Genomic DNA, 17012 nt, shown 5'->3' with positions numbered 1-17012 from the left:
GCATACACTAAAATAAATCCATTCTCAAGTCTCTGGAATAAACAATTTCTAACTTACATTTTTGATAAGTTTGCTTGTATTGATTTGTTGTTGCTCCTTGTGGAAAGAAAGTGAGAAAAGACAGTTTAAAGCATGTCTCTTTCTCCCATTTTTTCAGATAATGCTGTGTTGCACAGTTTCTTTTGGCTTCTTGTTTCCTGCAGAAACTTACGTTTCCTTAGCATTTTTATTTTTCTGGCCACTGTCATTTTGCAAATGCAATGCCTGTGATCGAGATCTATTATTTTCCCCTCTTGAATACATTAATTTCTTGCGGATTTACAATAATCTTACCTACTTTAGACTTGGGGATGTCATGCTGTGCAGGCATCGCCTGAAGGCCACACTGCTGTAAGTGCACAGCTCTTCACCCTGAGAATACCCTGCCTCGGTTTCAGCCTTATACTTGGATTAAGAGATATCATGAGGCTCATATGCCGTTACTCAAGCAACAATATGTTTTAAAAAAGACTAAACTATGTCAAGCCTAATTAATGCGCCTTGTGTACAGTATATAAATACAGTAGACTGTCCACAGAAAGGGAGACAACGTGATTCCTGAACAGAATATCCAATGCAGAATGAGTGCATTGAGATGCAATAGATGGTTGGAAATCTAAGAAAAACCTGAGGTTTGTTTGCGCTTTGTTCATGAAGTGAGAAAATCTCCAGGCTGCTGAGATGTTCAGGGCAGCTCTTGCAGTGAAATGTGCTGTGGCTGTGTGTCCCTTAAGTGCAGGAGATGAGTGTGAAAGAACAGGCACAGCACAGCGATGCAGTCATTTAGGGTAAAGGGTGATACGCAGAGTCTAAAGCAAATGCAAGTATTAAAGTCATCAGAGTGCTAAGTATGTGTGAATATCTTACTAGTTCTCATAGGACTTTCTGTTTAAAATCCAAAGTTTTATTTTGAGTAAAATTAAGATCAGTTGACTATACCCCATGTGACAAAACCTAACAATACATTTCGATCATGTCTCCAGATTAGATGTGGTTAAGTACCAATCCTACTTATGCAACATATTTTTAGTTGAGTTCTATGCTGTATATGATTTCCCTGAACCAAAAGCTTTCCACATTTATAAAGTTCTTTTCACAGCTGCTATAAAGGCAGCTTATTTTCATTAAACTCTAGAAACAAGAAACTTCAGAAAAGAAAAAAAAAACATATTAGTCTATTCATACATGAATGCCTTTTATTTTTTTCCATAAAAATATTTTATATGCTGTGGATTTGGAGCTGTCTGTGCTTAAATTGGATTTCCTGAATTATATTATGCGTAGCGTAACAAAAATTGACTTTATGCAGTAATAACTCCTGTTTTATTGCAGAAAATTATGAAAAGCAGAGGCTTGTTGGTTCTGCATAGTCACATGGGCAGCCTTCGATCTTTGGCATTCTGAGATGTCACGTGATTCTGGGCCCTGGGTGAAAGGGCAGGGTAACCCACTCTTACCCTGGGGCTGGAGACCCTAGTCACAGCAGAGCAGGAAGTAAAACATGCTTGGCACTTGTGAGCAGCTAACCTACCTGTTAAGAGGCCCGTTAATAACTGGGCAGAAACGCTCCAGGAACACAGCACCAGCTAGACGTGTTGAGTAGGATTCATGGCTGCCGCTGGTTTGAGGGCTTCATATACAGCTAGAGGAGGGGTTCAGCTCACATGGGCTGGGGCAGTGTCCTAGCAAAGCCCAGTTTATGTACATGGGAGTGCATTGCAAGAACAGGGAAAGTGCCATTGCCCGTCCTTGATGTTATGAAACATCCTCTAGATTCTGGTCATCATGCCAATAAACACAGCACTAGTGTTACGGTCCTGTTGTATGTGCCCATTGCACAAATTTGACCTTATTACCTTTAAAACATAAAGGTAATAAAGTCAATGGTATAAGAATACTGTCACCTCCTATAAGCAGTATCTCTGTTTAGACTGAGAAGTGATTTCAGTTACATAACATTAACTAAGCGTGAAGTAAAATATATTTGAGTAACTGCCTTGGTTACAGTATTTAACAGGTGTAGGTCTGAGAAATGTTTCTAATGTGTTTTGATTTTCCTTCACTATCTGTCTGTGGTCCACACTTTCCCTGCTACACAGGAGACAATTCATATTTGCAGTGCTTAAAAAGAGATGAAGAATGTTTGATTATGATACCTCTCATTTTGGTACAGTACATACACATCTTCTCTTTCCAAAACACGTGTGTATATTTATACCCATGCTCTGTGTATGTGTATACTGTATATTGTAAATACACTGAGAATCATTATAAATGTAACAAATGCTATTCCAGAGTATTGTCAGCTCTTGTCTGTATCCAACTGTACCTTTCACCCCAGCCCTAATTTTATAAAAGTGGGAATTTCAGGATTTGACCAGAACCCAAACTATATCTCCAGACGGCCAGCTTTTGCTTTTGACATATAAATATATACACAAAAAGTATGTTACAGTACACATAAACATCCAAGCCCACCATGAAATCCATACTTCACACGGTCTTTGCATGCTTACCACTTGTTATAGGATCAATTGTCTGCCTGAGACTTGCGCTGAGCTCTTTTAAGATGCACAAGCAAGAGGCCAACCTGCTTTGTGCTATCAACAAAATTACACCCCATGGAAAACGCCAGCGAGCTCACGCTTCCAAACCAGAGCCGACCGCTGGCACTGATACAAGTGCTGAGAACCTCGCAGTCACAGCACAGTGCAGATAACATTTGCCCTGAGTTTCAGTTTGATAAAAAGGCATTAAGATGTTTTCTCCAGCATTAGTGCTTTGCCCAGTGATCAAAATCTCAGCCATGACTTTGTAAGAAAAGAACAGAGCTGCACAAGACTAATTTATAGTAATATCAATCTGGTTCATTTTAATGACTTTCATTCTTTAATCCAATGTGAAGTTTTTAAAAGTCATTTAGTTCATTCTACTGAAGATATTATAATATATTATCTGACTTGAATGTCTTTCGCTGCAGCTCAAATTAGTAACCCTAACTCTTTTAACTTTGAAAATGAAAGTGAGTTCTCATACAGGGGACTGTGTTTTCTCTACGTTTTCAGCACAGAGCTGCAGTATATGAAGTAAAATGGCAGACCCTACAGTGGTATTGATGGCACTGATCCAATAACCTGTCTTCTTCCTCTTTGTTTGTTTGTTTTTCAGGTTTTTTAAGCACTGGTGACCAAGCAGCAAAGGGAAACTATGGGCTCCTTGATCAAATTCAAGCCTTGCGCTGGACGAGCGAGAACATTGCTTTCTTTGGTGGTGACCCATTACGCATAACTGTTTTTGGATCTGGGGCTGGTGCCTCTTGTGTCAATCTCTTGACTTTGTCCCATTATTCTGAAGGTAACCGTTGGAGCAATTCAACCAAAGGTATAATGCAGGTTGCACATTTTGACAATTTTGGTGTCTGCATGCCACAGCCATTAGTATTTAATTTGACTCTAGTGTTGATTTGAAAACAGGAAGGAGCAGTTTGTTTTGGAAAGCTGTTTGAGATTTTTTTTTTCTTTCTTATTTTTCTGAACTGTTTGCATGATCACACTTTTTAGTGGCACACTCTTTTTCTCTCTCCTGCAGATCTTTCTAGAAATAGTAACTTAGAGTGGAATTCTGAACCGCACCGATAAACTGTATTTTTCCTTCAGCTCTTCATTTCTTTATTTTCAGGACAAAAGACTGATGATAGGTCAAAAAAACTGAGAATAAGGGTTTAACATCATACAGAGAGGTCTCCCAGACCAAGCAGGTTTTCAATTTATGCCCTGTGTATAAAACAGCTGTGAATTATATGTTCAACGCTGTTGTGAACGAACACATTTGAAGTTCAGCATGTCTGGTTCAGAAATCTTTTGTCTAAAAACTGCATGGAAGTTGCTTGCTGTCAGCTAAGAAAATAAATTTGAGTGTTTTGCATGCACGATCCAAAATTGTCAAAGCATCAAGGTCACGAGCAAATTTCTTCAATTTATTACCCCTCTGTGTCGGTGTCCGTTTTTTCTGTTTTTGTCACTCTTCAGTAGAATTGCTCAGGGCCACAGGGCAGCTGTAATGGCACAGTGGGAACACTCGGACTGTGGTGAAGCCATGTGTGTTTAACACCACAGTGCTTTCATGACACCTCTCCTGAGCTTACAGTCGCTGAAGTTTGGGATTAGCTGAAATGAAAGAGAAAACAGTCTTTTGCCCAATTTATTTCTTTTTGCTTTTTCTAGTTAACAGATTCATACTTAAATAATTTGAAAGTCTCACAGAAACATGTTTATGCATACAGTAATCCACAAGTAAACAAGTAAACATATTTTGCGTTTTATTTTCTTTTAAAAAAAGGCAAAACTAAAACACTACATTGTAAGGAAAAACAGAAGATTAACTTGCTCTAATATTATCTTCCCGTTTTACAGTACATGTAAAAGGTACAGCTCCAACACTATAGTAGGTCGTTTATAATACATATATACTTTGTATAGATGTGGGACTTCTTGCTCATTGATGTATCTATTGTGCAAAATCAGGGGCAAAGATCAATGGTTTTGCAGTTAAAGTGAAATAGTAGTTTCAGAAAATAGTAGATCTAGCAAAGAATTCTCTATCTTTTCTGTTTTTCTGTTCAATTCTTCAAGACATCATAACACTACAAATAACATTTTTTTTTAAAAGGAGTTACATTTAAAATAAATAACTTTTCTGACCAGGCCCAGTAGAATGTTTTATTCCATTTTCTTGGTGCTGACAGCTGCTTGCAAAACCAGAGCCGTCTGGAAACGAGAGATCTGTAGCTGGCAGGACGCAAATAAAACCCACTCCTGGGTGAAAGAGCAGGGCATGTTCTTGTACAGTATGTTGTGAGTTTGAATAGACAGAGAGAGATATATACTGTACTCTACTTTTCATGTTCAGAATAAACTCCAAAACTGTGTTTCTGTACCTAAACCTGAAACCCTTTCCCCTTTACTTGCCTTCTGTACAATACGTTGTCCAGTACACACTTCATTTATCACTTGACCAAAAGGCTTTGGAAATCAACCCCTGTGCTGTATGTACAACGTGCACACTGACAAAGCTGAAACTTTTACAGAACTGTTAAAATATGTCCATTGTTCATGACATTTGTTATGGTGGTGTTGCACAGTTCAGTGAAACAGAAGGGATAATATAGTTAAAGAAAATTAAGAAGTTACTCTGTTACACTCTTACCCCAAGCTCCCCTCCCCACCCACACACACCCACATGAAAGGTGAATATAATCATTAGTCGTGTCAGTGATAGCAAGCTTGGAAGAGGTCCCATGGGTTGTCATGGCAATATCAGTGATAATCTCTCAACTCTCAGAATCCTCTCTTCCCTTCCTCTATCTCCACCCTCCTCTCTGTCTGCACGGTCACATGGGACTCCCCTTGTCCAGCTCCTGTGCACTGTCACTGTGTCTCACCATTTCGCCATTTTCAGAAGCCACTGACTTTTTTGTTATTTTTATGTTTTCATGAATTCCTCTCTAGAGAATAAAAAAAATAAAAATAAATTAATTAATTCCAATTTGTTTTGATAACTTGTTGCTAAATTGGGGTTCTGAATGTGATCATTAACATTAACTTTAATACCCTTTTGATTCAGACTGATTCTCCAGTTTTTGTAGCCTGTGAAAATATTCTATAGCCCGTTACTTTGAAAGTAATTGGTGGTTTCTAAGCAATTAAAACTTGGGACATGCACAGTTTAGTTACTTGCTGAAAACCTGTGATTTAGGAATACATATTACCTTATCATACATCTATTTATAAATAGATCCATCTGTCTTATTACTTTGCTACTCGATAAAGAAAATCAAAGTAAAATTTAAGCCCAACAACATCTTTGTTTATATTCCCCATTTCCATTAAGTCCTGAGGTCCCATCAGCGCATGACCATGATGGACAGTGTTCCCCCACCAGCCCACCTCATTGTCTGGACTTGAACACGACACAAAGGGCTCTGCATGCTGCTTCAGACATGTTTTTCTGCTTGTTTCCCGGCTGCAGGACTTTTCCAGCGGGCGATTGCGCAGAGTGGCACGGCTCTCTCCAGCTGGGCAGTCAGTTTCCAGCCTGCCAAGTATGCCCGCATGCTGGCCAGGAAGGTGGGCTGCAACCTGCAGGACACAGTGGAGCTGGTGGAGTGCCTCCAGAAGAAGCACTACAAAGAACTGGTGGACCAGGACATCCAGCCAGCCAGATACCACATAGCCTTCGGGCCGGTGATCGACGGGGACGTGATCCCCGATGACCCCCAGATCCTGATGGAACAGGGGGAGTTCCTCAATTACGACATCATGCTGGGGGTCAACCAGGGCGAGGGGTTAAAGTTCGTGGAGCTCATAGTGGACAACGAGAATGGGGTGCAGGCCAACGATTTCGACTACGCCGTCTCCAGCTTCGTCGATGACTTGTACGGCTACCCGGAGGGGAAGGACATTCTGAGGGAGACCATCAAGTTCATGTACACGGACTGGGCCGACAGGCACAACCCCGAAACCAGGAGGAAGACCCTGCTGGCCTTATTCACCGACCACCAGTGGGTGGCGCCAGCGGTGGCCACTGCGGACCTCCACTCCAGCTTTGGGTCTCCTACCTACTTCTACGCCTTCTACCACCATTGCCAGACGGAGCAGGTGCCCGCCTGGGCAGACGCCTCCCACGGGGACGAGATCCCCTACGTGTTCGGGCTGCCCATGATCGGCCCGACAGAGCTCTTCCCCTGCAACTTCTCCAAGAACGACGTCATGCTGAGTGCGGTGGTGATGACCTACTGGACTAACTTCGCCAAGACCGGGTAAGTAGCCAGCCAGCCTATTTGACTGACCTCACCTCACTGTATCTGTTCCAGTACGTTTGCTGAAAGGTGTAAAATGGGTATCAAGTAAGCAGTTTCTTTGCGCTACTTTCGCTGATGCAATTAAAGCAGACAGTTATAATTACCCTTAATGTGGGTTATCTAATGTGGATGCAAATGGATTGTTTTTAAGATATTTAAATGAGTCAAAACCAAGGATGAACAATGGATTTAAAACGCTGCATATACTGTGCATAAAAACAGTTTGTGTCTGTAGCAAGTTGCTTTTTTTTCTAATGTAATGTGAAATGTGTGTCATGTTTGCACTTTACTGTGACATTAAGATCTTTTTTCCTGTCTTGCAACACCATGCCTGTGTGGACAGCTCTTTATTATACAAGGAAGGGGTAAAATTGCTCTTTTCTTTCCCAGAAAAGGTAATCCCGAAGGGGCACTATTCACACAGGTGTCATATCAAGTGGCTTTATAACCAGTAAGGGTGACTTGATGATGCTGTCACACTGTGGTGAAAGTGATTAAAGTATTCTATCTTCTGCCCTAATTCTATGTACAGTACTCTCCAAAATGACAAAAACAAAAGAGGGATATCTGGTAATGGAAAGAAGGTTGTTAGGTTTTGCTTGCTAGACACGTTTTGCTAACATAAAACCTCTTTTATCTCCTCTCAGCGATCCCAACCAGCCAGTTCCTCAGGACACGAAGTTCATTCACACCAAGCCCAACCGATTTGAAGAGGTTGCCTGGACCAGGTATAGCCAGAAAGACCAGCTGTACCTCCACATCGGCCTGAAGCCCCGAGTGAAGGAGCACTACAGAGCCAACAAGGTCAACCTTTGGCTGGAGCTCGTCCCCCACCTGCACAGCCTGAACGAGGTCACCCAGATCATTTCCACAACCACCAAGGTCCCGCCTCCCGAGGTGACACCCCGGACGTCCAACAAGATCCCCGTCATCACCAAGCGGCCCGTGACCACCCCTTTCCCCACGGAGAACCAGGAGAGCCAGAACCAGGAGACGGGTCCGTTTCTGGAGGACCAGCGGGATTACTCCACGGAGCTGAGCGTCACCATTGCAGTGGGGGCCTCCCTGCTCTTCCTAAACATCTTGGCCTTCGCCGCCCTGTACTACAAGAAGGACAAGAGGAAGCACGACGTGCACCGGAGGTGCAGCCCGCAGCGCAACACCGCCAACGACCTGGCCCACACGCAGGAGGAGGAGATCATGTCCCTGCAGATGAAGCACACAGACCTCGACCATGAATGTGACTCCATGCATGCCCATGAGGTGGTTCTGAGAACTGCCTGCCCCCCAGACTACACGCTGGCCATGAGACGGTCGCCGGACGATATTCCGCTAATGACCCCCAACACCATCACCATGATCCCCAACACCATACCGGGGCTCCAGCCCCTGCACTCCTTTAATACCTTCAGTGGTGGCCAGAACAGCACCCTGCCTCACCCCCACCCCCACTCACACTCCACCACCAGGGTATAGCCAGGGAACAATTCGTGAGACAAAAAAAAAACGATTCAAAAAACTATTCCTCCTCCTCCTGAGTAGTCGTCACGGTGAGTCTGGTACTGCTGAGGCTGAAAGGGAAAATGTAATTTTTTTGTAAAAAAAAGCAAACAAAGAAACTGAAGGATACGTTTTGTTTTTCTGGTATCTTGACAAACCGAGCTCAGCTTTCCCAGAGCTGGTTCACACTTGAGTGGTCTCGGCGCGGTTGCTCCGATGCAGTCGTCCGAGGGGGGAATCTCAAATTCTGCAGAAGGGAAGGAGAAAAAGAAGAGGGGCGGAGTTCCTCGACCGAAGGAAAAGGGAAATGTCCCACTGGCGGCTTTGAAGCGCAAACGACTCATTTCCGAAGCCAAGAGGAGCCGCCACGCCCAGAACTCGGGCATGTGTTAACGCCTGCAAGGGAAGGATTGGAAGCACGGGAAAAAGACAACCGTTTCACAAATATTATGCACAAGGGAGACATTCGAGAGATGTCTTGGATTCTTTTCATCCGTTTATTTTTTTGGAACAGTTTTATTGTATAGAACCTATTTACATATCTAGATATGTAGACAAAGCACCAATGCTGTTAATGCCCTGATGGGCACCGATTCTGCGATCTGCCAGTGGAAGAAAAGGGGATAATGGCACTCTGGCAGATACAGCTTCATCACATAAGTGCTGTCTATACCAAGAGCTGGCGGACAGGGGACCTGGATATTTTTAGCACGATTGCGCATGACAATTTATCTGCTTGGTGGCTGTTCTGCTGATTAAGTTGTAATTAAAATAATTTTCATCCCCATTGGAATTTGTTTGAAGACGTACTTCTCTGACGGGCTGTGGCCCATGGAGTAATGCGCAAGAGCAGGGGCAGGGGTCCGGGCTGGGAGAAGGGGGGCAGGAACTACAGTAATTACAGTACGTACACAATAGCTACAGTGAACATGGTTAAAAAAGACTAGTTTTGTACAATGTGTGTTGGTACAACTTTTTAATAGTGGTGAAGACTCGCTGTTATAAATCCCAAATGAGGGAATCTTTCATTTATCTCTCTTTTTTCAGTGTTATCTGCAATTTTCCATCCTTGGTTTTCTGATCCCCTTTTTAGACTGTCACCACCATCACCATGATCACAGAGAAGTAATTTCCTCCAGAGTTTTTGTCCTTTTATACAGCAGATATTTTGTTTATGCAGGAAATCGATAAATATGCCACTTGAGTATTTGATTGGTTGCAATAAATTCTCATAAGGCATGTTCCCTAACATCTAAATTAAGATTTGTGTTTCTGTTTTTTTTAATATACTGTAACAGAAGGGTTACAGCACAGACACCACAAACTGGGAAATTGTTCCTAACCTATAGCTAGAATTTCAGACTGAAGTCCTAGGACCAGCTATAGGAAGGTTTTGGCTGGTCTCGCAGCAGATGTCTGTGGATATTTGTGTGGTACAGTGTCAGTTCCCTTTACTAGTCCAGCTGTCATAGGATTCCCAGAGTTCTCACACGAAGTAAAAATGCTAATATTCCCTTTTCCTGGTTAACCTCTCTTAACATGCGTGTGAGCATGAAAACTCATATTGCGTGACTTCTTTTCCACTTGATGACAGAACCAGCTCCTTAATGACTAAATTATTAATTAGTAGGATTAAAATAGTAATTAGCCTCGCTGGTTTTATAAAAGTACAGCAATGGATTGCATTATCAGGGCTGCAGGTTGAGTCTGAGTGACCCTGCAATAGGTTTGTTTTGTGCCCATGCATACAGTATACAGGATGCAGTACTTAGAATTTAGTTTTTACTTTCCGCAAAGTCTGTGTGCTGAAAACGCATTGCCAGAAGTCCCATCTCCCTGGACCCAGGCCATTCAAGGTCATCCCTGTGTCCTGCACACCTGTGTGACAGCTCTGTCTGCTCTGCCCTTGTGCTATCAGAGTGCCGCTTCACTCTGCCAGATGGTGTTGTGAGCATGACGAACGGCAACGTGCCCTCTAGACATAACAAACCGTAGCCATGGTTGGAGGAAAAATCATTATTTTTTTTGTATCTACTTACAGATATCTTAAGCTTATTTACCAAAGTGTAGATGATTTTATATAACCTTGGTCTAACTCAGAGGTCCCACTGTCATGAAGATCTGGTTTTCCAGGGGTGGTGCAGGACACAGACTGCAGCCAGTTCAAGCAGAATGTAGTAGTTCAGGTGGGGAGCTGCGACAGCGTGCGTAGGCTGCAAAGGAACGAGTAATACAGTAGGTTCATTCCATGCGGAAAAGAGAAGGAAGAAAACGCAACGTTCCGGCCGTGGAGCCGAAAGAAGGCAGAAGGAACCGAAAGGCTGAATGAATGCTGAAAGCCGAAAGAACACCTGAAGAAGGGTCCATGGCCAAAACGTTGTTTTCTTTCTTCTCTTTTCAGCATGGAATAAACCTATTACTTGTTCCCAAGCAGAATGTAGCCATGATGCTGGGACGGACGCCCCGGTTCTTGCTAAAAGATCAAGTGGACCTCAAGTGTTGAGGGTCCCAGTCTAACTTCGCATACGAAAGCATGTTGTGCAGCGTATAACCCCGTTGTCACTCTACCGGCTTTTATATTCAGCCCCAAAGGGAGAAGCTTCACGCTGGCCCACCAATACCAACACAGGCCAAAGGAGTGCATATCTCCTGCATGTTTCCGCCTCTTGGAGGCCCATCGCAGTTCCTCCCAGTAACCCTTCCTTGTCTGCGGCAAGTGGGGGGAAATTAAACCTCCCCCTGCTGGGCTGTAGGACCAGGAAGCTTCAGAATTTAAAGTGGGCGCGTTCTGCTGCAGGGATAAAAGCACACGTGGTTCAGATCTGCAGTGACCTTGAATGCCCCGCAGAACTGTTAACATCAAAGCTCTTTCGCTTTTCTGCGGGTCATACAGTACATGTGTGTGTGGGCTGATGAAGCTCTAACGCAGGAAGAAAAATGAGCTTTTCAGGGAGTGTCTAAATGTGAATATTTAACTTCTGATTCCTGTGTGGATTTGAAAGCAGTAGTCCAGCAGCCACTTGTGGTAGTACAGTATTTATTAGATACTGATGAAATGTACAGTAGGTTATTTAGAATGGTTTCACTTATCAGACGCATTGTAAATGTTCTTTACAGCACAAGAAAAATCCCGTCTGCCCCGTGGACAGGCCAAGGTCAATCCTGTCACACTGTAGTACTTATAACTGCAGAACAAGACACCTGCTGACAAATGATCAGGGATCGCTGGAACAACTAATGAATATTATGAACATATTCTACATCTGTCCCAAAGCATTTCCCGCGCTGCTTCTTTTTTAATTAATAAAGGAATTAATATGCAGAATGACTGTAATGTTCCTTCTTAACTGTAGTGCCCAGAATAGCATTAGGAGATAGAAGATGTTCAGCAGGGGCAGCTGTGCGCTATAGTGTTACAGTACAGGTCAGACTGCTCCCTGGTCGTTAAGGTGGTCGACCAGATGTGTTGCTAGGAGCTTACCTGGACAGGGTTAAAAAAGAGTCAGCGGAATACATTGTGAAGAAGTGTAATGCAAAGTGCCATTTCTTTTTAACAGGCATCATTATTTGTTGTCTGTTTCATACAGGACCCATACATTATACTGGTCAGAACCTCTCTGCATCAGATCGTTGCTCAGCAAGTGGTATCTTAGCCATTTGTTGCTGTAGTTAAACAGCATGCAAGCTAATTCAGCAGGGTCCACTGATGAGGGTCTGATGAGCCTGAATCTGGCCTCCATAGAAAAGTGCTTCTCTTGCTCTTTAATTCAGAATACTGGCATTCCGTCTGGTGACAATTTTGATTTCATTTAGTGTTTATCTGCAAAGAAAGGTGCTCACACATTGTGCTCAATTTTACTTGGTTACCTTTTAGAGAAGTGAGCTGCGTATTTTGTCTCTGATGTGGCATTTTGTACATTTTGTTAGATCCCTTCTAATCTGGGTAGCACTGCAGTTATAGTACGTGTCCCACAGATAACAACCAGCAAGAAACAACAAAGGAAGAAATCTTAATAAGCAGAATTTTGCAGGTTTTGGATGTGTTTTTCTAGAAGGAAAAGGAGAACTCGCATGTTTAAAACTGTACTTTTTTAATTTCAGCATTCAAACTGATTTGTAATATGCAGGTTGAAGGTCTTGTAGAATCATAGTTATTCTACATACAATCAATAAAAAATAAGGTATTTTTGAAAGGCTTAAAATGTTCAAAAATGCATTATAATTAAAAATCAACAACAATTCCATTCTTAAAAGAGTACGAGATTAATGCATTAGCAGTCCTTTCAATACGTTCAAGTTTAGAACAAATTGCCAGTCCTGTGGTTCCTAATGGACTCCCATGCTGTTAGTCTAATTCTGTGTTGTTGGCATAGGAGAATAATATGATCATTGGCTATTGCCAGATGAGAAATGGCAAAATCAAACTTCTCATTCTTGTTTGTAATCCACAGCTTCATGTGTTCAGTCGCGAGAGTCGGAAAGAAATGGCACAGCAGTCTTCGGGGCATTTCAGCTGCTGGGAGAGAGGAGGTTAAAACGATGCTGCCAGACTGCCTCTCTGACAGCTTTAGACAGGATGACCCTTAGATTTCATTTCTCAGTCAGGGCAGGCCAACCTTGTTTGTCAAGGACATTATCCTGCAAGCGATACAGAGATCTGAAATAAATGGTAATTTTGACCCATTTCATTCTGTAGCTGAGCCACTGAGTTTATCAAATGCTGGGGCTAAACAAAGCCCAGAAGACTCTCCTAGACCGCAGCAGGCCATGTGAGAATTCTGCCTCGGCCCCGCGAATTTGTCTTCTCCCTCGCGCCGCTGGTCCGGGGAGCAGAACAACAGTGTTAAAGAGATGGAGGAAGCAAGCATGTGAACTAGGAAAATATTTATTGGGAACAAATGTAACATTATTGCCAAGCCAATCTCTCACCTCTAGCAGGCCTGATGAGAATGAATACAAAACAATCCCTGCCGTTCTTTGAGCATTTATTTAAATGCCAGTTGGTGCAATTTCTGTGAATTTTCTGTGAATAATGTTTTACAGCCTACTAATATAGTATTAATGGTATCCCATCATTTTTGCTGCTGCATTTTATAGGGTATCATACAACGTGCCAAATTTAAACAGAATGTTAATGTCGACAGCATAAAACTGGGTAGACAGCTATGGTCTTTAGAGCTGTAATAAAAGGCCTTTGTTCCACACAAATACACCGTCAACAAAAACACAAGTTTCTGAAATGGAGTTTTTAGGCTCAGGCTTCTTTCAGCCAGCCTGTGGTCATTCATACTGCTTGATTCTCTTCAGCTTTAAGAATACCTGTAAGGATAAAATGCAAACTGTTTGCATTTTAATACAGCTTTGAAGACTGTACATTTGAAAAGAAGGAGAAGAGTTTAATTCTGTTTTTTTATTTAGCTAAACCATGCAACTTGGAATTACACTGGCTTTCATGTGTTTTGACAGATATTGATGCTTGTAAAATGTTCTACTTCTGTGCTACAGTATTTGTTTAAGGTAATTAGCATTTTTAATTTTCCAGTACCATATTGCTCTCTCTCTATTTTTTTATTTTTATTGTTCTACTGTAAGCAACTTACATTATTTTATTTTACTTGGTCAAAATGTGTTCCAAAATAATTGGATTAATCTGCACCTCACTGCTGTGCTTTTGTTAGTCTTCAGGGTTTGTAATGAGAAAATCTGTAAATCATCATTTCCTTCTTTTCATATGGTTTCTTTTTTCCAAAAAATTACAGTACATATCACATATATTTCACGACCTACTGTATAATTGTGTATGCTAGGACATACTGTATGTTAGATATTTCGGAAACAATTCGGGCTGTTTTTTATTGGCAGTAAAGCCAGATTTAATGTTTTTGCAGGACTTCCTGCTTGACATTTTGCTAAGACCCTTCAGGGGATCATGTCCACAAGCTGCTCTGTGGTGGCACTCCAATTCTCAGTCAGTTTCATTTGCGCTTCTGTCTTTGAAGATCACTGCTGTTACCTAACACTTTTATTTGTGATTGCCAGCAGCTGTTTCACAAGATTTAAGTCAGGGGGCTAGACAAGCCATGTGGAAAAGGAATCCAGCTTCCTTGCAGACCTTTCCCAGCTAGGCTGTGTAGGAATTGCACTGCAGAAGGAGAGACATGTGGAAAGCATTTGTGACGAGGCACACAGGTGTCGTCTGGGGTTTTTGTGGCTGTGCTGGGGTTCCCCCTCACAAAGTGGCAGTTCAGTGTCCGTTCTTTCCCTTCCTGACACCACCTCAAGGAACTGGGATCGGTCCACGAGGAAGTCTGATATAATCCCAGTTAAATCGCTTGAGGGATGAATATACTGTATTGCTGTTCCTCTGCCGAAAAACGTCCTAATTGCTTTCATCTGACCAAACCTTTGCGAGATTCTCAATAGTGACAGTTTTATACTTGATTAGACATTCAGACACATTTCCTCCCTGAATCATGGTTTGTGTCAAAACCTTTTCAGCCACTGCTGTACATGTATATGACTATGGAATTTGGGCCTTTTTAGGTTAGTCTGAACTGCACATGTGGAGTATACAGTGTTTTTGCAGTTGTATTTTGGGAAGGCAGAGCCTGTAAAACTATTTTTTTTGTTTGATTTAATTATTTGGGGGCATTTTCATGTGCTTGCTGAGGAATGTTACAGTAAATGCACATATCATTCACTGCTTCAACAAAAAAGGTCTTGAAATGCATCCATTCATACCACCGCATGTAGACTTTATCCCAGAAAAGGCCTAAGCAATAAACAGAGCCAATGGAAATAATAGAAAAGAGACATCTTTTCTTGTGCTATTAAATTATTCCTAACAGAATTATGTTCAATTGACACTATTGACACTGTGGCCAAGGTTATTTGTATACAGTATATCATATAAAATATGGTCCAATGTCACAAAAGTTGACCATAAACTGTGCATCCTACATACTGTATGATGCCTTGGAGTTCTGTGTTTGACCCATCTGGAAACTCTAAAGAGAATTCTTGAATTTATAAGGGATTGTTATGTTTTTTCCTACATAAAATTCCCTAAATCTAATATAGAGAAAGGAAAAGCCATCCCCATCAGAACTCTGATCTGATGACTCTAATCCCACTCTGGCACAGTGATTCCAAGACTGATTATTGAAAACTCTGAAAGGGTCCGTGGGGTGGCACAATGATTTCTAATGTTTCAAGGGCCCCAATGCTCATGTCTGTCCAGGATGTGAACAGCTGGCAACTTGCCTGACCAACCACAGTGCTTGCTTCAGTTTCCAGAGTGACAGCTGGATTATATAACTGCAAATTGAGTGACTTCTCTTAGATCACATTGACTGAAATCCACCCGGTAGCATGTTGCGCATATTGTTGAGTTTTCTACCAGCTGGTGATAAATTTAAATAGTTCCAAAGACAGATGACTTTAGATTTACAGACATGGTGTTAGTTTAGTGTTGAAGCTGTACGAGAAAGGAACACAGTGAGTTTCTGACTGAGGGCTCAGTGGTTACTGTCGGAGGCCTGTTGACATCCTGTTTGATAATAGTCTGCTGTATCCCATTACACTGAGTTTTGAAACATCAAACACTTTATTTTCTAGAAACCAGTTGTCATTTACAAAAAAAAATGTTTGATCTATGTGCTTTCTTTATCCCCAAGATATTTTTGCAAGCATATGTTCTAGCCTTAAATAATTGCTGTGTATTTAAGCTATGTTTTATGAATACAAATGGGTGAATTACATTGTTTTATATAGTGTAGCTTCATATTTTGTGAAACTAATAGAACGTCCTGTCCATATCCAAAGCCATTTGATCTCAGACACAAACAAATATAAAATATAAAAACACAAGAACTCATGTGCCGGGCTCAAGTCTTAGCATGTTTCTGACATAAATCAGAAAAAAAATATTTAAATGAACAGTAAAGAGCTAGTTACCTGTTTTGGTCTGAACAGTTGATTACTAATAAAAGCTCAGCAGAAAATTGTTTAAAACACAAGAGATGCTTTCCCCCTTTTAAAGGGAGTCAGAATGTGAATATAGTTTCATAACAAGTACAGTAAGTATTCCTAGAGTTTGGAAAAGTTGTCTGCTGGATATATTTTAAACATTGTTATTGTTATTTTGTTTTCTGCTTATTTTCTCTATCATTTTGAAATGAAAGACAGAACAACCCTCATTTTCTTTCTGTGTAAGGACTGTTTTGCCTTCAGTGACTCAGTTTGTGTTTGGACATCCACTTTCATGAGAGTTTTTAATATCATTAATAAATATGATCATATTTTTTAACTTGCTTTGGCTGCTGTCTTTACTCTTTTCGGAAGTCAAGACCCCTGCAGGCTCTCCACACTGTGATGAAACCTGGATTCGTACAGGTGTGGATGAGGCTCTCCCAGGCAGGCTGGTGTCCATGTTCCTGGAGATACTCTGTCTTTAAAACGGTGTTTTATTAATGTACTCAGTCGCTTGGTTTTTCTTAGTAGGACAGCAGTTCTTTTAGGGTATTTTTTTTTATTTCAGCTGAATAAGACACAAATTAAATACTTATTTTCTCGACTGAAAAGCAATCTTTTTTTTCCATTTGCCATTATAAGA

General features: G+C 41.5%; 1 protein-coding gene across 7 annotated transcripts in view; it reads left to right on the top strand.

The window, feature by feature from the left end:
- The window catches only part of nlgn1 (neuroligin 1), a 226984-nt gene extending 210274 nt beyond the window's left edge, over window positions 1–16710 (top strand). For 4 of the 7 annotated variants that reach the window (XM_088621663.1, XM_088621689.1, XM_088621673.1 and 1 more), the window contains 3 exons: window positions 3208–3420; window positions 6067–6856; window positions 7546–16710. In XM_088621663.1, coding sequence (XP_088477789.1) covers window positions 3208–3420; window positions 6067–6856; window positions 7546–8374 — 1832 coding nt within the window. In that variant the 3' untranslated portion in view covers window positions 8375–16710. The remainder of the gene's footprint in view (window positions 1–3207; window positions 3421–6066; window positions 6857–7545) is intronic. The other 3 variants (XM_088621697.1, XM_088621682.1, XM_088621664.1) reach the window with 1 other exon arrangement.
- The last annotated feature ends 302 nt before the right edge of the window (window positions 16711–17012 follow it).

Source organism: Lepisosteus platostomus, chromosome 2, assembly GCF_059453375.1.
Source record: "Lepisosteus platostomus isolate fLepPlt1 chromosome 2, fLepPlt1.hap1, whole genome shotgun sequence".
NCBI lineage: Eukaryota > Metazoa > Chordata > Actinopteri > Semionotiformes > Lepisosteidae > Lepisosteus > Lepisosteus platostomus.
This window is presented reverse-complemented; position numbering and strand designations above follow the sequence as displayed.